General features: G+C 41.7%; 1 protein-coding gene across 1 annotated transcript in view; it reads left to right on the top strand.

The window, feature by feature from the left end:
* Positions 1 to 26,861, top strand: part of CDH13 (cadherin 13) — a 567,998-nt gene that overhangs the window by 248,218 nt on the left and 292,919 nt on the right. Inside the window, exon 4 of the mRNA XM_058155303.1 lies at positions 17,033 to 17,149. Within this exon, the coding sequence (XP_058011286.1) occupies positions 17,033 to 17,149 (117 nt within the window). The remainder of the gene's footprint in view (positions 1 to 17,032; positions 17,150 to 26,861) is intronic.

Raw genomic sequence — 26,861 nt, 5'->3', positions numbered from 1 at the left:
CCCAACAATCTGGGTCCTCATTTTACCTACCTTATAAAGGATGGAAGGCTGAGTCAACCTTGGGCCTGGTGGGGCTTGAACCTGCAATAATTGCAAGCAGCTGCTGTTAATAACAGACTGTCTTACCAGTCTGAGCCACAGAGGTCCTTCTCTTCACTAAACTAGCCAGGCCCAGTTCCTGCACCTGTTCTTCATATGTTTTAGCCTCCAGTCTCCTAATCATCTTTGTTTCTCTTCTCTGCACTCTGTCTAGAGTCTCCACATCTTATATATATATATATATACATATATATATATATATATACATATATATATATATATACATATATATATATGTATATGTGTGTGTGTGTGTGTGTGTGTGTGTGTGTGTGTGTGTGTGTATGTATGTATGTATGTATATGTATATATGTATATGTATGTATGTTTTCTGAGGTTTTCATGGTGTTTGTATGTATATATATATGTGTGTGTGTATGTATGTATATATATATGTGTGTGTGTGTGTGTGTGTGTGTATGTATGTATATATATATGTGTGTGTGTGTGTGTGTGTATGTATGTATGTATGTATGTATATATATATTTTCTTCCTTTTTAACTTTTTAACAGTTAAAAAGGAAGAAACAGCTGCAGTCACACATTGCTCCCAGAAGCACGAAGCTGAAGCCTGAAGATGACGAATGAGACTTCGTCGAAACGTCGCCAAGACACTTCCAATTTTACGCGGGAGAAAACCCGAATAACCAAAGACCTATATATATATATATATATATATATATAGCATGGTGGCCAAAACAAAGTACGGTGTACCTTGTTTTCATAATCAGTTGCTCATGTGCTATGAAATGCCACCAGTAAATGGGCCCAGGAGGAACTAACACTTGCAGAGAAAGAGAAAAATGTTTTAAAAAAGCACCGTCTTGTCTTTTCATAAGCTTAACGAGAAGCTTTTTCATCCATATTTCTACTTGAAATCCCCGTGAAATCAGCTCAACATTTTCTTACAGTGCCCCAATAATTGCCTTCCGTTGGCGTATTACATGGAACGGTGTGATACAAGGTCGCACCTTAAGTGTTTGACCTTATTTGCAACTTGGTGTACCGAATTGTTAAGCTCTTCACACCAAGCAGTTAATGTCGGTTAAGTAATTGGGAGGAAGAGTAAATGCCAAGACCAAGCTGTGAAATGGATTAAGGCAGTTGCATTCTTTTTTTTTTTTTTTTGTTCTTTGGGAAGATAGAAAGGTGGATTTTTTTAAAAAAAAATGAGTGGTAGGGTCTCTGCCTACCTCTTAAGTAAGCGTGTCATCATTATTCTCTACCAGTTCCTCTGTCAACAATGAAGAAACAGTTTGACAACAAGTGGCACATCCATTCCTTGGATCTCTCTAGGCATAATGGAGATTTGGGTGAAGGACTTAACTTCTCTCTGAATGTAATACCATTGTAGACTTCTGGGTTTCAGTGTGACCAACGCCATGTCCTAGTGGAACAACTTGCCTGCAGAAGTTGTGAATGCTCCAACACTGGAAATTTTTAAGAAAATGTTGGATAGCCATTTGTCTGAAATGGTGTAGGGTTTCCTGCCTGGGCAGGGGGTTGGACTAGAAGACCTCCAAGGTCCCTTCCAACTCTGTTATTATGTTAAATAAATAAACCTCTCTAAATTGCGCTCTCATTTTGATAACCCTTCAAGGAAATTGCTGTGGGTTGCTACCATGGAAAACCAAAGGAGCAACTTTTCATTCTTCAAATTTCATAAACCTGCGTGAAGTTTCTTTCTACGGGAATTGGCTATTTTTTTTAACCCAAAGAATTACAGGAGCATCTCTGCCATTTGAATGAAGTGGATCCCGTACTCATGATTATTGAAATGTGATAGTCTTTCCCCCTTTTGCTATTGGTGGAGAAAACATTTTGGTGTAGCCATTTTAGGTGGTACATATAAAACAAAAATGCCTATTGGAATAAGGCAGACTGACGTTATCCAGAACTTTTGAAATTCAACCTACCATCAGTTCACAGACAGTCACAAAGGTCTGGCCGTACTGTAATTTTTTGTCAATATTTGATGTGTGGGCAGAGTTGTGGCCAAATGGTATTTCTAGATGTATTGTTTTCCTGGTTCAGAAATATAAATCTCAGTAATGTTAATGTCTCCTGTATGGAAGAGATGTATGAATGGCTTGTCTTCCACATAGGCACAAAAATCAAGTCATTCAGACTAGATTGGTTCTTTCCAAGAATTCAGCAGCTTATTGGAGATTGTGAAGGTAGTTATGGATTCTGTGGAACTTAGTAAGGGCCAGGGAGGTTGTGTTCAAAGCAGAGATTAAGTGTGAGCTACACTTTAGGTCTCAGGAAGGGTGAAAAACTCAGAGAGACCTAAACTGTTCAGCCCTGTTCTAATTTGAACATGCTGAGCATCCAAATGGTGGCATGTAAACTAGCCAGGATTAGATTGGAAGAGTTGAATCAATCTTAAAAATGGAAATTCAAGTAATTGATTTGATTTTGAAATTCCACTAATTCGGGAAGAAATTGTTAAAGCTTCAGATCTGTTTTGGGTGCTGGCCATAGAACGGGGCACTCTATGCAAGATGAGCCAGATTTAATCTGATTAACAACGATTGAATTGTTTTGTTTACAAAATGTCATGCTGCTTCAACCATGATTTTAAAGGATGTAGCTGAATAACAACCGATAATCATCCAACTAGCAGACCAGCTACCTATGTATAGAAGGGTATAACAGGCGATAATTTAACACAACCCTATAATAAAAATATAATGGATAACACACCCATAAGAATTCAGATGTACATGCAGGCCTTCATAACCATCCCTCCCCAATGGATGGAATGGGACTAGAGGCTAAAACATGTAAAGAATGGTTGCTGGAACTGGGTATGTCTAGTTTGATGGAAAGAAGGATTAAGGGAGACATGATAGCAGTGTTCTGATATCTCTGGGGCTGCCATAGAGAAGAGGGAGTCAAGCTAGTCTCCAAAGCACCTGAGGGCAGGACAAGAAGCAGTGGGTGGAAACTAACCAAGGAGAGAAGCAAGCTAGGACTAAGGAGAAATTTTCTGACAGTGAGAAGACTTAATTAGTGGAACAACTTGTCTCCAGAAGTTGTGAATGCTCCAACACTGGAAGTTTTTAAGAAAAGGTTGGATAACCACTTGTCTGAAGTGGTGTAGGGTTTCCTGCATAAGCAGGGGGTTGGACTAGAAGACCTCCAAGGTCCCTTCCAACTCTGTTACTCTATTCTATTTAATCCAATGTCACTATCCAACCCTTTTCTTAGGAAAAAACTAAACCTGTTGATCTGATGAGAGAGCAAATGAAGGCAAAATAAAATGAACCTCGGCTTTTAACAGACAGACGTTCATAATATATCAGAACTAATTTTTCACCAAGGGAGCAGAGGGTTGGCCCACCGCCATGATTTTTTAGCGGGAGGATCGTTCGCCTTGCTCACTCATCAGTCTTGCAAGCTGATCCCACTTTTTAGATCTCACCGTGTTTCCTTTGTTGAGAGAAGGAATTATTTCTGGTTACATACCATCCCTCCAAACCCAGAAGGAATTTTCAAAGGGCCCCTGCTGGGTACCCAAACTTCTCTTCTCATTATATTTGTTTAAAGTGCCTTCCCCATGTAAGGATGCCAGCAGAGTTTCCATAGACTCGTATGGATCATTTTCATTTCAATGCCGACCTCCAGCACGGGAGCGGTGTGCTTGCTTGCTAGAGCCAATAAAATATCTAAAAGTAATTTTTACACACCGCGCTGTTGCTGTAGGGAAACGAGAAATTGGTTTTTTTTGTTGTCGTTGTTGTTTTCTTACTTCGTTCTCATCATAGAATGGAATCCATATTGAATGAGCCTCCCAACCTATATCTATAATGGCATGTCATGGAATATTAGAGGCAGACGTACATGTTCGTATTTATTATTTTTAAAGTCACACTTGGAGTAGGGTGTCAGCCACAATGAAATCTTGGCAGGAAGGGCTATAGAAGGAGCGTTCCCAACAAGCCACCAGAAATCTTCCTGGGGCTTTCCTTGGGGGCTCTACTTCAGCCCGAATGCTCACCTCCCCCTCTTTGCCCGAGGGAAGAGATTTACAAGCTGCTTGACAGCAAATTAACACTGTCTAAACAGCTCTACAGAATCACACAGAACTGGCGATCTGAAATGGCCCGCCATTAACGAAGCGGAGCCACCGGAAGTCCGAAAAAAGGGTGAAGTATGACATTGGGCAGGGAAATGAGATGAGCCGCGCTGGCACAGTGGTTAGAGTGCAGTACTGAAGGCTACTTCTGCTGATCACCGGTTGCCAACAGTTTGGCAGATCAAATCTCACCAGGCTCATCCTACTTCCATCCTACTGAGGTCGGTAAAATGAGGACCCAGATTGTTGGGGGCAATAGGCTGACTCTGTAAACTGCTTAGATAGGGTTGTAAAAGCACCATGAAGCGGTATATAAGTCTAAGTGCTATTGCAATTGCTACTGCTAAAGGATCGACAGCTTGAGCATTTGAATTAGTTTGGGCCAATATTGCACATTTAGGAAGAGAATAACAGGAAAACAAAAATCAGAAGGGACCTTAGAGGTCTTCTAGTCCAACCTCCTGCTCAAGCAAGAGAGTCTATATCCGTGATAGTGAACCAATGGCACGTGTGCCACAGGTGACATATGTAGCCATATCGGTGGTCACGCGAGCTGAGCTCCGGGACATGCCAGGTGATTTTCGGGCCTTCAGGGCCCACCGGAAGTAGGGAAACAGGCTGTTTCCTGCCTCTGGAGGGCCTCGTGGGGTGATGAGGAAGGCCTATTTTTCTCTCTCCCCAGGCTCCAGAGCCTTTCTAGGAGCTTGGGGAGGGTGAAAATGGCCTTACCCACCCCCCGGAGGCCCTCCAGAGGCAGGAAATGGCCCATTTGCCAACTTCTGATAGGAACAGAAGGCCTGTTTTTTGCTCTCCCCAGCCTCCAGAGCCTTTCTAGGGCCTCTGGGAGGGGGAGGGGAGGTTGTTTTCATCCTCCCTAAGTTCTTAGAAAGGCTCTGGAGCCTGGGGAGAGAGAAAAAACAGGCCTACCGGGCCCACCGGGCCATCACTGTGCCAAGAGCAGGGGGGGCATGGAGGTTGCGGGGGCGGGACACATAGAATTATGGGTGTGGGCATTTATTTATTTATTTATTTATTTTGTCACAACAATATATGTAGGTATCATACAAAAAGATTATAAAGTATATAAACATATATGAGTAAATATAAGGAGGTATAAGCATATATATATATAGAAAGAAGAGAAGAAAAACAATAGGACAGGAACGGTAGGCACGTTTGTGTGCTTATGCACACCCCTTATGGTCCTCTTAGGAATGGGGTGAGGTCAATAGTAGAAAGTTTTTGGATAAAACTTTTAGGATTATGGGAAGAGACCACAGAGTCAGGTAAAGTATTCCAAGCACTGATGATTCTGTTACAGAAGTCATATTTTCTGCAATCTAGATTAAAGCGGTTGACATTAAGTTTAAATCTATTAGTTGCTCTAGTATTATTGCAATTAAAGCTGAAGTAGTCTTTAACAGGAAGGACATTACAATAGATGATTCTGTGAGTTAAACTTAGGTCTTGTCGAAGGCGACGGAGTTCCAAGTTTTCTAAGCCTAGGATTTCGAGTCTCGCCCCCCCACACACACACACTCCTAGCATATGAGGGCAAAAAGTTTAGCCATCACTGTCCTATATCATTCCAGACAAATGGTTGTCCTACCCATCAACTGAAGTGATGTGTCACCACAAATGTTATTTAAAACATTAAAGGGGTAAAGATTAACTGTATAAACTGTAGTTAAGTAATTCCTACCTAGAACTAAGAAGAGATTTCCTGATAGTGAGAACAACTAACCAGTGGAAAAAACTTGCCTTCAGAATTTGTGGGGGGGGAGGGGCTTCATCACTGGAGGCTTCTAACTGGACTGTGGACAGCCACTTGTCTGAAATGGTATACAGTCTCCTGCTTGAGCAGGGGGTTGGACTAGAAGACCTTCAAGGTCTCTTCCAATTCTGTTATTTTGTTCTATTCCATGTAATCTTAACGAATGTTCAATTAACTCAAATTGTACTTTTTATCCTGGCCCGTAAATATGCAGATCTTGGTCTGAAAAAAAAGTTGTTCAACCTTCTTGAGAAGTTTACTTTCTTTCCTAACCTGCCAACTTAAAAAAAAAAAAAAAAAAGGACGGGGGGAGAAATGCGTATTTTCGGAATTACTTTCTGAAGATGTATGAAAGTCTGATAGGAAGAGAGTTCACCTGAAACCCATTTGCAATGCAAAACGCCATGGCAGTGGTAGATTTTCCAAGAAAATAACCCATGCCTATCATTTTGGTGAGTGGCACATGAGTGAAAGGAAGGGTGAAACTGATTAGCAAATCGTATTTCTTTGCCCAGCGCTTCAGTCAACGAGATTCTTGGGAACTAATGAATTCAGGCTGAAGTTATATTCTGTGAAGACATCCCAGACAATGGTGTTATGACTAATAGTATAGAGTGACAAGATATAAATCACCTTCTGTATTGCAAATACGTACTCCTCAAGGAATGTACAGCTTGTCTCCCAGTTGTGAATATTTTTTTAACTAGACAAGAAAATGCATCCATAACACATCGGCTAAAGGGAGGAAAGATTGAGTGATTTGATTTTCCCCCCCCCAAACAATGGACAGTCCTGGAGAATATGGAGGCTAAAACATACGAAGAATATTTGCAGGAATTGGGTATGCCTAGTTTAAGGAATAGAAGGACTAGGGGAGACATGAGAGCAGTCTTCCAATATTTGAGGGGCTGCCACCAAGAAGAGGGGGGGTCAACCAGTTCTCCAAAGCACCTGAAGGCAGGACAAGAAGCAATGGATGGAAACTAATCAAGGAGAGAAACCATCTAGAACTAAGGAGAAATCCAGCTGACTGGATCCAATGGAACAATTGCCTCCAGAAGTTGTGGGTGCTCCATCACTGAGGTTTTTAAGAAGAGATTGGACAACCATTGGTCTGAGATGGTATAGGGTCTCCTGCTGTGCTTCCCTGGTTGGTTGGTTGGTTGGTTGGTTGGTTGGTTGGTTGGTTGGTTGGTTGGTTGGTTTATTATAATAAAAAATAACAACAGAGCACAATGAGAATAATACATCAATATAAATAAACCAAAAAGATGGTTTAAGCTCCAGAAAAGCATTGATAAATCATCTAAAATAAATGTAGATGCTGATGATCCATATGTAGGCTTTTTTTTCTCTTGTTGCAAAGATAATAATAATAATAAAAAAAAATGATTGCCCTCTGAAGACCCCAGTTGAGAGGTCAGACCAGTTAAATTTCTTTTGGTTAAGCGGTTGCACGCCTGATCACCCAGGATACATTTAATGGTTGGTGTAGCATTGCGCAATCATTCTGGTTAATGAGCAGCGTGCTATCATCCCAGCCACGGGCAGAATTTACAGCTGGCTCAAATGAAAATATGCCCAGTAATGTCAATAAGGATTGAAGAAATAGCTTGCCGTGTTGGTGGCTAAAAACAACAGCCAATCCAAACATGATTTTTGCTTTTTTTTTTTTCCTGCCAATTGTCCTAGAGAATAATTTATGCTTAGACAGTAAGGAAGAGGAGGAAGAAGAAGTGGTAGTGGAGAAGGAGAAGAGGAGGAGAAGCAGTGATGAAAGGAGGAGGAGGAGGAGGAGGAGGAGGAGGAGGAGGAGGAGGAGGAGGAGGAGGAGGAGGAGGAGGAGGAGGAGGAGGAGGAGGAAGGAGTGATAGTGCAGAAGGAGAAAGAAAGGGAAGAAGAAGCAGTGGTAAAAAAAGGAGGAGGAGGAAAAAGAAGAAAAAGAAGGCATGGTAGTGGAGAAGGAGTGAGGAGGAGGAGTGGGGAGGATTGATTAAACCAAGTCCAGATTAAAGGTTTGTTGGGTCCTGGATACTCTCTGAGCTTGGTTGTTTTCTTGCAGACATTTTGTTACCCAACTATGTAACATCATCAGTGCTAGAAGGGAGTGGGATTTGTAAAGAGGAGGAGGAGGAGGGATAATGGAGAAGGAGAAAAGAGGAGGAGACACACTGGGAGGGGGAGGGGGAGGGGGAGGAGGAGGAGGAGAACAATCAAGTAACAAGAACACTCTCAGAGAATGATAAATACATCTATTTAAATGTAGGTCACAATTATTTTGCATCTGCCATGCTATATGATAGTCATATGCTCTGATTCAAATGGGGAAATGTTCTAGGTTTTAGAGTTAATTACTTTCAGGAATTGTATTGCTAAATGATGAGTCGATAAGTTTGGTCGAAGCTGGACGTCTTCACCATATCCAACTATATTGTCCACTGTAAAATAGCTACAAGGGTATATGCTTTCTTTTCCTTTTTCCTGTTGCGGGTTTTTCGTTTCACCTTTAAAGCACATTTTTGATATAGTTTTTGAACGGATTTGCATTATAATTATCTTTGCGTTTTGGATTTTTCTTTTGGTTTTGTTTTTTTAAAAAAACAATAATAAAGAAACCGTATTCGGTTTACTTTGCTCTGATGAAAACTGCTGTTTCTACTGAGAGTTAGCAGAAAAAGCGGAGCTGGGAAAAGGAGGGACTTGTTCCCAGGCAGGTGTTTGTATGCAAACAGCCCTTTATTAAAAAAAAAAAGGAGTAATTGATCTCTGATTTATTTAAGCAGCTGTTCTCTTGCACGGAAGTAAAGCCCTCTTGAGCTTGGTGTACCGGCGGAGTTTTCAAAACGAATAGTTCATAAATATGAGATCGTTTGAATAAAACAAACAAGGATTTGACAAATATTTGGAAAGCATTAACTATCAACATGCAGTCCAGAAAAGGGGGGGGGAAATAAAAGGACAAGGAAAGATTAAATAATGGATAAATTAGGAGTAGAAATAGAAGAGCAAGTAGGAAGAAAGAGAAATTGTGGAAAGGAAATTGGGTACATGTGTATCTCTAAGTATATATGTAAATAAAATAAATTAGAATAATATAATATATTATAGTGATATATATCACTATATATATCACTATAATATAGTAGATAAATGTGGGTTAGACAGCACCACCACCAGATGGATTCGTAACTGGCTGACCAACCGCAATCAACGTGTAGTCCTCAACGGAACTACATCCACATGGAGGGAAGTATGCAGTGGAGTACCCCAAGGCTCTGTTTTAGGCCCAGTACTCTTCAACATCTTCATCAATGACTTGGACGAGGGGATAGATGGGGAACTCATCAAATTTGTAGATGACACCAAGCTGGCAGGAATAGCCAACACTCCAGAAGATAGGCTCAAGTTACAGAAAGATCTTGACAGACTTGAACATTGGGCGCTATCTAACAAAATGAAATTCAACAGTGAAAAAAGTAAGGTTCTACATTTAGGCCAAAAAAACAAAATGCACCGGTACTGTATATGTGGTACCTTGCTCAATAGTAGTACCTGTGAGAGGGATCTTGGAGTCCTAGTGGATAACCATCTAGATATGAGCCAGCAGTGTGCAGCAGCTGCAAAAAAAGCCAACACAGTTCTGGGCTGCATAAACAGAGGGATAGAATCAAGATCACGTGAAGTGTTAGTACCACTTTATCATGCCTTGGTAAGGCCACACTTGGAATATTGCATCCAGTTTTGGTCGCCACAATGTAAAAAAGATTTTGAGACTCTAGAAAGAGTGCAGAGAAGAGCAACAAAGATGATTAGGGGACTGGAGGCTAAAACGGTTGCAGGAACTGGGTATGTCTAGTTTAATAAAAAGAAGGACTAGGGGAGACATGATAGCAGTGTTCCAATATCTCAGGGGTTGCCACAAAGAAGAGGGAGTCGGGCTGTTCTCCAAAGCACCTGAGGGTAGAACAAGAAGCAATGGGTGGAAACTGATCAAAGAAAGAAGCAACTTAGAACTAAGGAGAAATTTTCTGACAGTTAGAACAATTAATAAGTGGAACAACTTGCCTGCAGAAGTTGTGAATGCTCCAACACTGGAAATTTTTAAGAAAATGTTGGATAACCATCTGACTGAGATGGTGTAGGGTTTCCTGCCTGGGCAGGGGGTTGGACTAGAAGGCCTCCAAGGTCCCTTCCAACTCTGTTGTTATGTTATGTTAAAACATATATGATATATTAGAAATATATGTATAAAATATACATTAGGATAAGAGAGAGAAAATGTATCAGTATTGATCACCGACGCAAAACTGTTGAAAAGAATAAAGTATAATTTCTTTTATGTTTTTTTTTTTTAAAAAAATCTGTTTAATAAAAATTATTTTTTTAAAAAAAAAAAAACTATCAACATGCAGTCCAGGATAACGACATGGGCTTGCTTGTCAGTTTGGTACACGTGGTCCTCGACGTATGACCACAATTGACCCCAATGTTTCCATTGCTAAGTAGCATAGTTTGTTAAGCCAACGTTGGCCCAGTTTATGATTTTTCTGGCCACAGCTGTTAAGCGAAGCACTGAAGTTGTTGACTTAGGAACATAGTTGTTAAGTGAATCTGGCTTCCCCCTTGGACTTTGGTCACAGAAGGGGATCACGTAACCCCGGGACACTGCAACCGTCATAAATACGAGTCGGTGACCAAATGTCTGAAACTGGATCACGTGACCATGGGGCTGCGACAACGGTCGTAAGTGTGAAAAATGGTCCCTTTTTTCCAGTGCTGTTGGGACTTCGAGCAGTCACTAAACGAACTGCTGTAAGTCCAGGAGTACCTGTGCCAAGGTTTGCTTGAGAGATGACAAGAAGTAGTAGCACCCGGTCAATTCTACTGAAGCAGGTTTAGATCTGGGAAGATGTCAACAGAACAGGAATCTAGGTCTAGCTCAGGGGTTCTCAACCTTTTCTATACCCCACACTTCTAGGACGCTTCCGATATATTCCCGCAACCCTTAAATATATATAATATAAATATATATATTTAAGGGTTGCGGGAATATATCGGAAGCGTCCTAGAAGTATATATATATATGTTTTCTGAGGTTTTCGTGGGTGTTTGTATGTAGGTCTTTGGTTATTCGGGTTTTCTCCCGCGTAGAATTGGAAGTGTCTTGGCGACGTTTCGACGAAGTCTCATTCGTCATCTTCAGGCTTCAGCTTCGTGCTTCTGGGAGCAAATTGTCAGTTGCTCTTGATACCTTGATGAACGTATCTTTTCTTTTATGTACACTGAGAGCATATGCACCAAGACAAATTCCTTGTGTGTCCAATCACACTTGGCCAATAAAATTCTATTCTATATAAGCATATATATATATATATATATATATATATATATATATATATATATATATATATATATATATATATATATATATATATATATATATATGTGCATATAATTCAGTGGTGGTATTCAGCAGGTTCAGACCGGTTTAGGTGAACCGGTAGTGGCCCTGGCGCTATCCCATCCTATTTAGCAATGTTTTTAAGTCGCGCACATGCTTGCAAGCCACGCGCAGGAGCAAAGCGCAAATGTGGTTTGCATGCAAGCCGTGCGTGCACTCACATTTTTGGTGCGAGGCGAACCGGTGGTAAAATTATGTGAAACCCACCCCTGATATAATTATACTATTATTTTGAAACTTCTAAACCCAAGTTTTCGCATCCCCTGGAATATCACCCCCGGTTGGGAAGCCCCTGCTATGGAGCAAGAACATGATGGATAAATTCAGGCTAGGAGCTGCACTTAATTTAAGGAAGGCTTTTCTTTTTTATCCTGGACAGATATTAATTATATCCCCGAGCATCTCTTTGAAGGCAAGAACTTATTGCATTCCAGACAAGATCAATTTCCCCATTAATCTGGCAATGTAACTGCCACGATCGGACATAACAAATCGCTAAAGATGCCTTGATCCAACTCGTCTTCCCCATCTCTTTATTGATCCTTGTCTAAACAAGAGGTCCATAACCTTGTACAGACCTCACACTTCCCCCAAAGTATCATTGTATCATTATTATTATTTTTTTAACAAGAAAGAAAGGAAAAATTTTCAGATGAATAGGAAGTTTCATTTTTTTGGTGTGCAAATGAAAAGAAGTGTTTCTGCCCCTTAAGGTAAAGGTAAAAGTTCCCCTCACACATATGTGCTAGTCATTCCTGACTCTAGGGGGCAGTGCTCATCTCCGTTTCAAAGCCGAAGGGCCAGCGCTGTCCGAAGACGTCTCTGTGGTCATGTGGCCAGCATGACTCAATGCCAAAGGCGCATGGAACGCTGTGACCTTCCCACCAAAGGTGGTCCCTATTTTTCTACTTGCATTTTTTATGTGCTTTCGAACTGCTAGATTGGCAGAAGCTGGGACAAGTAACAGGAGCTCACCCCATTACATGGCGCTAGGGGATTCAAACCACTGAACTGCCGACCTTTCGATCGACAAGCTCAGCGTCTTAGCCACTGCGCCACCGCGTCCCCTTTTCTGCCCCTTAGAGGTGGGTTATATCTAACCTTCCCATTTCGTTTCCTGCATTCCTGTAACTCCTCATCGTTCCCTATTCTCAAGGATGAGTCAGGATTAATATTGGGGTGATAAAGCCACGATAAACATTCTATGAGTTGAATATAATAATCATTTGTTAACAGTGGATTTTGAAATTTTAATCTTGTAATTTTTTCCCCCCTCTTTTTGGAGTTTGGGGTTTTTATTTTTTTAATAAAATGAAACATCTGGGGGAAAAAAAAAGATTTTTCACTACTTCTCAATTCCCCTTAAATTCTCTAAAACTCAACCCACCCCCCAAAAAACCTGAGCCGGTTCCAGCTTCAGGCTGTTTTTGTGGCATCAGGAAACTGGAGCTATTTCCTTGCCATTGCCATTGGGGATTCTGCCAAATTGGAAAGTGAATTTTATTAATTTAGACTATGGGAAAATGTTACTGCTTCATTTCTGCTCTATCAAACCGAGCTGAACTCATATATTACTGGGCATCAAATAGAAATAAACCACTGCTCCCTTGGTCAGCCATAATGGGATACATATGGATCCTCTCACCAAGGATGAGTTTGGTTCTCATGGTGATAGATGGCAGTCCGGGCTTTCACTCATTCCCTTGACAACTTGTAATGAAGATTTTGTTGGAAAGAATAATGGTGCTTGTTAGTAGTAGGCAGGCTGGCCATTCATTTAAATTGTAAAAGGCATTAGGGTCCCTGGGAGATTTTCCCAGCAGATAGGTGAAGAAATAAACAAGCAGATTGTAGAGGCTATGTCTGATGTTGACAAACCCTCAATAATGGTCAGGATTTTCCCTCACCTTTTCCCCCCAAACTGAATCAGTATATTAGCTTGTAGAATGTGTTCAGGTATAACCGGGTATGGATCAAAAGTCTAACATGTCTAAAAACCAGAGAACTTTTACGTTTTAATATTGTAAGCTACCTAGAGTTATCTTGTGGTAAGAGGGACGGCTAATAATTTTTAAAAAGGATAGTAGATAGATAGATAGATAGATAGATAGATAGATAGATAGATAGATAGATAGATAGATAGATAGATAGATAGATAGATAAGGTAAAGGTAAAGGTTCCCCTCACACATATGTGCTAGTCGTTCCTGACTCTAGGGGGCAGTGCTCATCTCCATTTCAAAGCCGAAGGGCCAGCGCTGTCCGAAGACGTCTCTGTGGTCATGTGGCCAGCATGACTCAATGCCAAAGGCACATGGAACACTGTGACCTTCCCACCAAAGGTGGTCCCTATTTTTCTACTTGCATTTTTTACGTGCTTTCGAACTGCTAGGTTGGCAGAAGCTGGGACAAGTAACAGGAGCTCACCCCATTACATGGCGCTAGGGGATTCGAACCACTGAACTGCCGACCTTTCGATCGACAAGCTCAGCGTCTTAGCCACTGCGCCACCGTGTCCCCTTTTCTGCCCCTTAGAGGTGGGTTATATCTAACCTTCCCATTTCGTTTCCTGCATTCCTGTAACTCCTCATCGTTCCCTATTCTCAAGGATGAGTCAGGATTAATATTGGGGTGATAAAGCCACGATAAACATTCTATGAGTTGAATATAATAATCATTTGTTAACAGTGGATTTTGAAATTTTAATCTTGTAATTTTTTCCCCCTTTTTGGAGTTTGGGGTTTTTATTTTTTTAATAAAATGAAACATCTGGGGGAAAAAAAAAGATTTTTCACTACTTCTCAATTCCCCTTAAATCCTCTAAAACTCAACCCACCCCCCAAAAAACCTGAGCCGGTTCCAGCTTCAAGCTGTTTTTGTGGCATCAGGAAACTGGAGCTATTTCCTTGCCATTGCCATTGGGGATTCTGCCAAATTGGAAAGTGAATTTTATTAATTTAGACTATGGGAAAATGTTACTGCTTCATTTCTGCTCTATCAAACCGAGCTGAACTCATATATTACTGGGCATCAAATAGAAATAAACCACTACTCCCTTGGTCAGCCATAATGGGATACATATGGATCCTCTCACCAAGGATGAGTTTGCTTCTCATGGTGATAGATGGCAGTCCGGGCTTTCACTCATTCCCTTGACAACTTGTAATGAAGATTTTGTTGGAAAGAATAATGGTGCTTGTTAGTAGTAGGCAGGCTGGCCATTCATTTAAATTGTAAAAGGCATTAGGGTCCCTGGGAGATTTTCCCAGCAGATAGGTGAAGAAATAAACAAGCAGATTGTAGAGGCTATGTCTGATGTTGACAAACCCTCAATAATGGTCAGGATTTTCCCTCCCCCTTTTTCGCCCAAACTGAATCAGTATATTAGCTTGTAGAATGTGTTCAGGTATAACCGGGTATGGATCAAAAGTCTAACATGTCTAAAAACCAGAGAACTTTTACGTTTTAATATTGTAAGCTACCTAGAGTTATCTTGTGGTAAGAGGGACAGCTAATAATTTTTAAAAAGGATAGTAGATAGATAGATAGATAGATAGATAGATAGATAGATAGATAGATAGATAGATAAGGTAAAGGTAAAGGTTCCCCTCGCACTTACGTGCTAGTCAGTCCCGACTCTAGGGGGCGGTGCTCATCTCCGTTTCAAAGCCGAAGAGCCAACGCTGTCCAAAGACGTCTCCGTGGTCATGTGGCCTGCATGACTCAACGCCAAAGGCACACGGAACACTGTTATCTTCCCATCAAAGGTGGTCCCTGTTTTTTCTACTTGTATTTTTACGTGCTTTCGAAACTGCTAGGTTGGCAGAAGCTGGGACAAGTAACTGGAGCTCACCCCGTTACACAGCAGCACTAGGGATTCGAACTGCCGAACAGCCGACCTTTCGATCGACAAGCTCAGCTGTCTTAGCCCCTGAGCCACCGCGTCCCTTCAGATGATAGATAGATAGATAGATAGATAGATAGATAGATAGATAGATAGATAGATAGATAGATATAAATAGATGATAAATAGATAAATAAATAGGCCCTCTCAATTCCTGGCAGATAGATGGGGAAGAAATGGAGGTAGCGACAGAGTTTATTTTTCTGGGCTCCAAGATCACCCCAGATGGGGACTGCAGCCAAGAAATTAAAAGACGCTTGCTCCTGGGGAGGAAAGCTATGGCAAATCTAGATAGCTTACTAAAAAGCAGACATCACCTTGCCAACAGAAGTGCGTCTAGTCAAGGCGATGGTTTTCCCAGTTGCAATGTATGGCTGTGAAAGTCAGAGCTTGGTTGTTTTCTTGCCGACATTTCAATACCAAACTAGGTAACATCATAACTGGATAATGAAACAACTGTAAGAAAACAACCAAGCTCCATGTACACCAAGGATGCCACTGTCTACCTACTGTTCCTGCTCCTCCCCCTCCCCACAAACCTCATTTCCTTCTAGCACTGATGATGTTCTCTAGTTGGGTCATGAAACGTCTTCAAGAGAACCACCAACTCAGAGGGGACCAAAACCCTGAGCTGCAAATATTCTCCTCTATCAGTACTTTTACAAATTATTCTGAATCTGAAAGTGATAAAACGGGATCATAATCGCACTGTTCTGTTGTTTTATATTTTGTGTCGTTTTGAAATGCTGTAAGCTGCAGTGAAGGTTTCTGCAAATTGGTGGGCTTTGAATTTGACAATAAATAAATATATTCCGGGATGTGTGCAGGCTTAAAACTGAAGCACTGAAAATTTTAAGTGGCAATAGTACCTCTTCAGATGGCAACACAAAAAGACCCTATTAATTAGCGCAGTCAAAAGACCTGATTCCCAAATGGGATCTCTAGTTTAAATTATAGAACTAGCCCTTCCCAATTAATAGTGATAATTAGAGCTAAGACAACATCGCACACAAAAAAAACCCTATTTTTTTCAACTCCTACCATCCTACCAGCAAGTTATTCAAAAAGACCAAGCGGGGGAGGGAAATCTACCAATTCAAAGTAAGGTTACACCCGGATTTGGCCCTGTAATATTACCAGTTAAACAAATTCATATATCACCACATAATATTGTGATAAAGACTAAAACACTTGCATGAATCATTCTCTGACTAAGCCAAAACAAAACACGGTACGGAATTTGCATGTGAACATAATTTTTACAAGAATACTGGGGAAACGTAGGAATAGCGGATCAGGCAAAATCAGCCGAAGAGGTTGTAGAAAAAAATGCTTTTAAAAGTTAAAAAAAAAAGTTGGCCCACGCCCACCCAGTCACATTACCCACCACCAACAAGCCACGCCCACAGAACTGATAGTAACAAATTTTATGTTTGGCCACTGGATTGGACCATGGGATGGATTTGTGGGTGCTGGGCAGGGACTTGAACTTTCCTTTGGGTGGAGAAAACCTGGAAGCTTTCAGATTCGGGTTTTCCCAGATGTGCCGATATGTCATCTCTCATAAAATGGAACTCTGAGGAAACGCAAGCCTCAGAGAGTTATTTCGTTGGGGGTGTTACTTGGAACCGATAGGTGCTTGTTCTCAAGAGTAACAATGTAGTGTCCTTGCAAGCCATGGTCTAATTTAACTCATTGTCCTATTCCTTCTTAGGAGCGCTTTAAAGCAGAAGGTGGCCTTGGGAGCGTACGACAAAGAAGATCGATTGTTGCTCCTCCAATCTTAATTCCCGAAAATCAGAGACCCCCGTTTCCAAAACTTGTAGGCAAGGTAAGAAGTAAAACATACTCTGACCTTAAATTTAGTGGATTTGCTGATAGTTTTTTGTCTTCGTCTTCTTCTTCTTTGCAAACTGCCTTTGTTTTCTGTGTTCATCCTTAAATATAATCAAAGAGGTTTCTTTTGGCAGCTAGAGCAGGAGCACCTATAAATTTTTCCTCCTCCCAGTTTCTTTCTTGGTGAATTCAATTCATTAGGGAGCTCTTTTTTTTTTTCCTGGGTATGTTACACCCAATTTATACATGCATAATGTCTTGCAGTTTTTATGAAAGTGAAATTATATTTAAAATAAGACATCTGTTGCACATCTGTTGCTTGTAAGTTAGTAGTAAACATATACTTCAGATGTGAAATTCAGTAGTCCATGACTTATAACAGTTCATTTAGTGACCATTCAAAGTTACAACGGCACTGAAAAAAGGGACTTATGACCATTTTTTTTTATTGAAAGAGTTTTAAAAAACAAAAACATTTTCCCCCTTTTCCCCCCTCCCTCCCACAAAACAAAAACAAACAAACAAACAAAAAAACCCTTCCCCCCTCCCTCCCCCCACCCCCCGGCTTCCCGGGTCAATCACAAGGTATTGTTATACATAAACCAAACATAGAATAAAATTTTCCCTTCCAATCCAAATAACCACATCCAAAGCTTTTCGTCTCCCAACCCCCTCCCCATTACATAAAATAATACTTCCTAATTATTCAAAGGCAGTCTGATATTTCTTAATCTGATATCTATTTTGTAGATAATCAATCCATTTTTTCCATTCAATTAAATATCTTTCCTGCGTATTGTCTTTTAAAAACGCTGAGATTTTAGCCATCTCAGCCAAATTAATGACTTTCAGTATCCATTCTTCACTTATGACCATTTTTCACACCTATGACCGTTGCTGCATCCCCCTGGTTACGTGACCAAAATTCAGACACTTGGCAACTGACTCATATTTATGACTGTTGCAATGTCCCAGGGTCACAAGATCCCCTTTTGCATCCTTCTGACAAGCAGAACAGAATAAGAGAGTTGGAAGGGACCTTTTGGGTCATCTAGTCCAACCCCCTGCTCAAGCAGGAAACCCTACTACACCAAAGCCAAGTCAACCAGATTCACTTAATAACTGTATGGCTAACTTAACAACAGCAGTGAGTCGCTTAAGAACTGTGGTGAGAAAGGTCCTTAAAATGTGGCAAAACTCACTTAACAGCTGTCTCACTTAGTAACAGAAATTTGGGTCTCAACTATGGTCGTAAGAATAGAATAGAATAGAATAGAATAGAATGGAATGGAATGGAATAGAATAGAATAGAATAGAATAGAATAGAATAGAATAGAATAGAATGGAATGGAATGGAATGGAATGGAATGGAATGGAATGGAATGGAATAGAATAGAATGGAATGGAATGGAATGGAATGGAACAGAACAGAACAGAACAGAACCGAACAGACAGAGTTGGAAGGGACCTTGGAGAACTTCTAGTCCAACCCCCTGCTTAGGTAGGAAATCTCCAGTAGTGAAATTCAATTTTTTTTACTACCGGTTTTGTGGGCGTGGCTTGGTGGGTGTGGTTTGGGTTGGTGGGCATGGCAGGGGAAGGATACTGCAAAATCCCCATTCCATCCCTCACTCCTGGGGGAAGGATATTGCAAAATCTCCATACCCTCCTCACTCTGGGGCCAGCCAGAGGAGGCATTTGCCAGTTCTCCGAACTGCTGAAAATTTCCGCTGCCGGTTCTCCAGAACCTGTCCGAACTTGCTGGATTTCGCCCTTGCTACACCACTTCAGACAAATGGTTATCCAATCTCTTCTTAAAAACCTCCAGTGATGGAGCATCCACATCTTCTAGAGGCAAGTTGTTCCACTGGTTAATTGTTCTCACTGCCGGGAAATTTCTCCTTAGTTCTAGGTTGCTTGGCAACTGACTCATATTTATGACAGTTGCAGTGTCCTGGAGGGGGGGGGTCACCTAATCCCTTTTTGCGACCTTCTGACTAGCAAAGTCAACAAGGAAGCAAAATTCACTGAACAACCATGTTATTAAGTGAGTCCAAGGACTGCCTCTATCTCATGCTGAATCCTTGCATTTCCATAATGAGGGGAACAGAGAAACATCTCAAATCCTTGAGTGGAAAATAGCTGCCAGTCTGCATGCATAATACCGAGCTAAGCAGAGCATTCTGTATCTGACAATTTCATCGGCTCCCATTCCTACCAAAAATCCATTTTGATCTGATTTGAACATCTATGCAGCAAACAACTTTTGCGTAGTGTTTTACCAGCATCTAAATGCATATTGATCAAGGCAGCCAAAAGGCAATATTGATATGCTTTTTGCACAAGGAACTGAATTGTTCTTTGATGTACATTTCTGCGGTCTGCGTGAGCTGAGGCTGAGCGTTTGCAAATTTTCTGTGCGGAAAGAATGAATGAAGGCTGGCATTTTGCTGAAATTATGAAGACTACCGAATGCGCCTTTATGTGTTTGCATTGCAAAAGAGGAACCGATTGATGGGGAAGAGTTAAAGTAAACCAAATGGGCATGAATGCCAAGATTAATTTGAAAAATAATAATAATAATAATCTTCCAGATCAATTGGGATTCAGAAGAAAGACTGGACAATAAAAGAAACTATGAAAGGGAAGGGAGAAATCAGATCCACTCTCTGTAGTAATAGAAAAGCTTGAAGTTTTGTGAATATTGATTCACGATTGGTAGAAGAAATTCCTTCCTTTGATGGGAAGGAATGAGTTTTGACACAAACTCTGTATCGTAATACTCCTTCCTAAATCTGAAGCCAAATTCAGCAGGAAAGCCATATCCTCTCTCTGTAACAGAAGGACAAGAGTTGGAAGGGGATTTGGAGGTCTTCTAGTCCAACCCCTGCTCAGACAGAAGACCTATACCCGTGATGGCGAACCTTTGACATTCCCACGTGCCGGCCTGGGTGCCAGAAGTGGCACGTGAAACCATCCCGCGAGGTATGTGCGGCCCCGCTGGCCATCACATGTGCGGGAGCACCGATACGCAGAAGAGCAGCAGTCCATCGTGCATGCGCGAGTTGGCACCCAGATGGAAGCGTGCCCGACAAACAGCTGGCCATCGTGCATGTGCGCAACGTCAACCCGGAAGGTCGGGTGCCAGCCTGCGCATTTGTGCCTTAACGCCACTCTTCCGGGTTTCGCCGCTCCCACATGCGTGATGGCCAGCTGACTGGCATATGTGTGATCACAGGAACGTGGAAGAGGAGCCTGCGAGGCCGTGCATTCTTCGCGGGATGGTTTTGCATGCCGCTTCCAGCATACGTACCATGGGTTCACCGACACCGCCCTATACCACTTCAGACAAATAGTTGTCCAATCTCTTCTAAAAAAAAACTTCCAGTGATGGAGCACCCACAATGTCGTGTCCCACTCCTCCGCTGGCGGCCGGGTCGGGGAAGTCCGTATCAAGCGTGCCTCTGCAGCTCTGCCAAAGTCCTATCAGAGTTCTCAAGGCAGGCAGGAGACCAGGAAGTGACTTCAGCAATCCAAGGTAGACTTTGCCTGTCTCAGAGAATGCCAGAAAGCAGATCCTTTATATAGGCCATGGGGTGTGGCTCCATGACTCAGCACTTATCCAGGCCTGCCCCTCCCTTCCTTTTGCTGATGCCGCCTATCAATTCTCCGGAAGCGAGGATCTCTCCAGGCTCCAGCTGTTGGTAATTCACATTCCTCAGGCTCACATGCTGTGGGGGAGAGGGAGGGGTCTAGTTGCTCTGCCTGTCTGGGCATGGTGCCAGGGCTGGGGCCTGGAGGCATGCCAGGACATTCCTCAGCGTTCGGCAGGAGATAAGAGGGGCCTGGCTGCGGGGAAAGCGAGCGAGACACAACACACAACTTCTAAAGGCAAGCCTTCCCACTAATTAATTGTTGATTAATCCCCATGAGAATGCTGCAACAATCTTAAGTGTGAACAATGGTCATAAGTTCCTCTTTTTTTCAGTGCCATTATAACTTTGAATGGTCACTAAATGAATGATTGTAAGTCAAGGGCTACCTGTATTATAAGTCCTTTGTTTTCTCCTTGAATCAAAAGTGGTGAATCTTGGCAACTTTAAACCTTGTGCCTTAAAGTGACTGCTGTAACTTCGAACATTCACTGAATGAAAGATTGTAAGTCAAGGGCTACCTGTAGCTAAGTGGTGATAAATCCATTTTTTTAATACCATAGTAACTTTGAACATTCAGGGACTACCTTGTATTATAAATTCCTTGTTTCCCCACTGAATCAGGGGTATCCAGCTTTGGCAACTTTAAGGCTTGTGTCTTAAAGGGACTGTTGTAACTTTGAACCTTCACTAAACGAATGGTTGTAAGTCAGGAGTGGTTTCCACTTACTTTCGCTACCGGTTTGAAACTGTGAGCATCAGTGATGGGTTTCAATTTTTTTTACTACTGGTTCTGTGGGTGTGGCTTGGTGGGCGTGGCGTTGCTTGGTGGGCGTTGCTTGGTGGGCGTGGCAGGGGAAGGATACTGTAAAATCTCCATTCCCTCCCAATCAGCTGGGACTCGGGAGGCAGAGAATAGATGGGGGCGGGGCCAGCCAGAGGTGGTAATTACCAGTTCTCTGAACTATTTATTTATTTATTTATTTATTTATTTATTTATTTATTTATTTATTTGCATTTATATCCTGCCCTTCTCCGAAGACTCAGGGAGGCTTACACTATGTTAGCAATAGTCTTCATCCTATTTGTATATTTATATACAAAGTCAACTTAATTGCCCCCAACAATCTGGGTCCTTATTTTACCTACCTTATAAAGGATGGAAGACTGAATCAACCTTGGGCCTGGTGGGACTAGAACCTGCAGTAATTGCAAGCAGCTGCTGTTAATAACAGACTGGCTTACCAGTCTGAGCCACAGAGGCCCGATTACTCAAACTATTCAAAATTTCCGCTACCGGTTCTCCAGAACTGGTCAGAACCTGCTGAAACCTACTTCTGGTGAGCGTATGTGTGCGTGAGCTTGCTTTGCTTGTGCACAGCACTTGTGTGCACGCACAGAAACTTCTGTCACCTGTTATGACATCCAGGTAGGTGGGCCAAGCCTCCCTCTGTCGCCACTACCGATTCACCTGAACCAGCAGAAACCCACCACTCTTGTAAGTCAAGGGCTACCTATTTATATTAATTTGGAGGGATTTGGAATCAAATATTTCTCACTTTTTTCCACAGGAACGATTGGCGCGGCTTCAGTTACTGCTCTTCATTTTGCATGGAAAATAAACATGACATCCAAATGATTGACTGTAGGGGTCTGATTGAACGAACTCTAGACTAGGAAGGTGGGCCATCCACCTCATTTGGATAATGAGAAAATTATCAGGGTTAGGGGCTCTGGGGCTGCAATCTCCAAAGGGAGACAGAGAACAAAATATTCGCCGGTGAACCCAGCACTTGAGCGTCATAAAAATGTAATATTGAGTGTTATTGAACTCGTTCTCTATAAGGGTAAACACAACAGGGCTGATCAATAAAATGCTATAATAAGTTCTAGTGATCAGGTCAGAGCGGGGAAAATAAAACGAGCTGAAACTTCCTTTTTTCAGAAAAAAAATGTGATTTGTTCTCAGGAAAGCTACTTGCGGGCAATCTGTGTTGTGGCTGTTATCACCATGTGTGTAGCTACAAGAAGTAAACACGGAGTCTCCCGTTGTTTCTAGGCAGGTGGCAACACGATGGAGACTTTGGATGGAGTTTGTACATAACTAAGGATGGATTTTTTTTGGGGGGGGGTGTGTTCCATAGCAGTAGGAAGATGATCTTGCAATTCCCCCATAAGGGACACTGATGGATCAGTTGGTTGATTGTTTGGTTGTTTGGTAGTTTGGTTATTTGGTTATTCGGTTGGTTGGTTGGTTGCTTGGTTGGTTGGCTGGCTGGTTGACTGACTGATTGACTGACTGATTGACCTACTGATTGATTGATTGATTGATTGATTGATTATGTGCCATTAAGTGGTTGTCAACTCTTAGGATTTACGTAGATTGTTTTTTTTCCCCCATAACAATCTGTGCTCAATCTGGTTCTTTACATCTTCCAATGGTTGCCACCATTATCTATGTAACTGAATACATCCACCTTGATTCTGGGTCCTTCTCCTTCTTCTCTTTCCTTCTACTTTTCCCAGCAATAGGCCTTCTTCTGAAAGCTGGGTCTAAAATAGGCTAATTCGAGCCTGGCTTTTGGAGCCTTGAGTCAGAATGTTGAGGTTATCTCTTTGGTGATTCCTCGCTTAGTCTGGATGATTGGATGGGGAGTGAGGTTCTAAATCCATCATTGGTTTTATGATTTTCTAAGTGACTTGCTTAATGACTGAAAGGGGAGTGAGGTCGTAAATCCATCACTGGTTCTGTGATTTTCTACTTAGTGACCACGTTGTTTAGCGATAGTCTCAATTGTGGCTGCTCAATGAGGACCACCTGTATGCTTTAAAACCTCGCTGATCGCTACAGACGGCCACTTCCAATAGTAACTGTGAATGTCCAGGGTGAATCGTGCATTTTTATGAATCGGGTTTTCAAGCAGCGTCTGGCCAACCGATATGCTTGAGTGCTCTGCTAGTCGAGACTGGGGCGGGGAGAACATCGCATGGCCGAATCTTACACGAGTACCTGATTTGTGCCTGCAATTTCCTCACTAATAAACCCTCGCTAATAAACAGATGATATTTCCTGACATAGCCAGGGCTAATTGGCAGCTGCCTTGATGAACCATATCAGCACATCGAATCAAGGATCACTGCCAGTATTTATCTTGTTTGAAATGCCGTCATCTGGAAGGAAGGGGGGAAAAAAATTCCTAACCTTTTGTTTTGTTTTGTTTTGTTTGCCCAAGAAGGGAAATCAGAGCCGTGAGTCATTTAACCCCTTTGAGGTCAAACGGGTTGTTTATTCGGTGTGTGCTATTGTGGTACAAACATCACATGATGGAGGAACATGGTACTTAAATGTACTACTTCTACCCAGTTTGATGAGATGACTGATAGGTAGATAATGGGTGGGTGGGTGGGTGGGAGGATGGATGGATGATGGATGGATGGATGGATGGATGGATGGATGATAGATAGATAGATAGATAGATAGATAGATAGATAGATAGATAGACAGACAGACAGACAGACAGAGACAGACAGACAGACAGACAGATAGATAGAATGGAATAGATGATAGACAAATAATAGAGAGCAATAGAAAGAGATACAGAGAGCAAAACAGACATGGAGACGGAAATGGATAGGAGAGAGATAGGAAGAGAGGAAGAAAGAGATGAGAGAGAGGGGGGGAAGAGAAAGAGAGGAAAAAGGAGAGAGACATCATAGGTAGTTAGATTTCTTGCTTATGAGTGTTTGCTGGTAGGATGAATGGCAGAAAATTAGAAGCTGCAAATTGCTGAAATAATTGCTTTATCTCCAGTTTCCTACTAAAACAAAGATGGAGGCTGGGGGATTCTGGGAGCTGAAGTCCATGCAGCTTAAAGTTGAGAAACTGTGGTCTACGTTACCAGCACTGACAGGTTCCATTAATGCACTTTCTCCCTCTTTCACACTGATCTAAGCCGACAGCATCTTACACAAACTTTTGTTACCCACTTTATGTCCATATCTTAGTCTTCCAATTTATTTGTCCACCTAAAGCGGAATGAGGCCTGGAGTACCAGAGCACACAATTCTCCTTTAATTATTGGACTAGGGGTTTTTTTGGGTTGTTTTTTTTTTGTCAGGGCTCCAAATGACAGGCGTTTCTCCTGTGCGATTTGATTTTTTTCTTCCTATTATTTGCTTTCCTGGTGTGATTGCCTCTTGTCAATCTCCTTTCATAATACATAACAGGGATGGGGAGCTCTGTCTTAATAAGCATTTCTGCCACTAGGTTTAAGCCAAAATATCTTCACAGTGTTGAATATTGAGGTTATCTGTGTGTGTGTGTGTGTGTGTGTGTGTTTCAGTAACTGTTAGATAGAATTGGGAATCTTTAATTCTGGCTTTTTATCTTCTAGGGATTTAAACCTGACATTGTTGCATCTTCTGGAGATTGTGTCTTCTAGGGCAGAATGTTCATGATACACATTGTTGTATCTTCTGAATGAGAGTTGACAGAGTGTCCAAGCACATTGTTGTACCTTCTGGAAACTGTGTCTTCTAGCACCGAATATCCAACCACATTGCTGTATCTTCTGGAGATTATATCATCTAGGACAGAGTGTCCAACCACATTGTTGTATCTTCTGAGTGGCAGAGTTGACAGGGTGTCCAAGCATATTTTGTACCTTCTGGAGATTGGGTCTTCTAAGGTCAATTATCCAACCACATTGTTCCATCTTCTGGAGATTGTGTCTTCTAGGGCAGAGTGTCCATGATACACATTGTTGTATCTTCTGAATGAGAGTTGACAGAGTGTCCAAGCACATTGTTGCATCTTGTGGAGACTGTGTCTTCTAGCATTGAATATCCAACCACATTGTTGTATCTTCTGGAGATTGTATCTTCTAGAGCAGAGTGTCCAACCACATTGTTGTATCTTCTCGAGATCTTATCTTCTAGGACAGGGTGTCCAACCATGTCTCTTTTGATTCCAGTGGAGACTGATAGGTTAGAAGATGAAACAAAACCTCATACAACACTTGATAGGAAGTTCCATTCCCTGTTACACCAACTTTTTCTTCATTCTTGCTCTTCTTCTGTCTCTCCTCCACAGCAATCTGAACTTTTCTCCTGTAGATGGTTTTTGAAACTAGGTCAGCCTTCATGAAACAGTATTTCCCATTCAAGGGCAATCACGTATTCTCAGGTTTTATACGACTCTCATTTATGTGTTTGGAGATCAGGTTTTCAGAGAAAGGAAGGATTTGATAAGTCTTCTTGCCTGGGTTAGGATTTGGAAGTAGCATTTGCAGTTTTCTTGTATATTGTGTGGGTCAGATTCTTGACTCCACGTCCTTCAAATCTCCTGGGTAAACGCCCTCTTCTCCTGGTTTACCGTTGCTATCTGACATAGCAAGATGATTCAGTCTAAATGTCACCTCTGAAGACAAGCACTGGGGAAATTATTTGAGAAGATGGAGAAATATATTAATCCTACATCTTTCTTTACAAATTTATCTGATGTATGTTTTCTGAACCTGTGCAGGAACCAGAATGTCATCAGATGCCGAGGGCTACGTTGGGTCATAAATATACTTCATGGCATTTCTGTTTTATATTGTCGCTTTCCCACAGCTGTTTCCCATACAATTTCAAGCAGCACACATTTGAATGTGAAGTCCATTCAGACGGCAACTTCTGGGTATAAACAACCGCAGGTAGTCCTTGACTTATGACCACAATTTAGCCCAACATCTCCGTTGCTAAGCAAGGCACTTGTTCAGCAAACTGTGCCCCATTTTACAATATGACATAATTATTAAACAAACCATTGCAGTTAAGTTGAACCAAGTGGTTGTGAAACAACCTAGTTTCCAGTGGTGGGATTCAAGTAATTTAACAACCGGTTCTCTGCCCTAATGATTTCTTCCAACAACCAGTTTGCCAAACTGCTCAGAAAGTTAACAACGGTTCTCCTGAACCGGTGCGAACTGGCTGGATCCCACCACTGCTGGTTTCCCCCATTGACTTGGTTTGTCAGAAGCCATCTGGGAAGGTCACAAATGGTTGACCTTG

Source organism: Ahaetulla prasina, chromosome 12 (assembly GCF_028640845.1).
Source record: "Ahaetulla prasina isolate Xishuangbanna chromosome 12, ASM2864084v1, whole genome shotgun sequence".
In the NCBI taxonomy this organism is placed as follows: Eukaryota; Metazoa; Chordata; class Lepidosauria; order Squamata; family Colubridae; genus Ahaetulla; species Ahaetulla prasina.
Note: the sequence above shows the minus strand (reverse complement) of the source record. Positions and strands in the feature narration are given on the sequence as shown.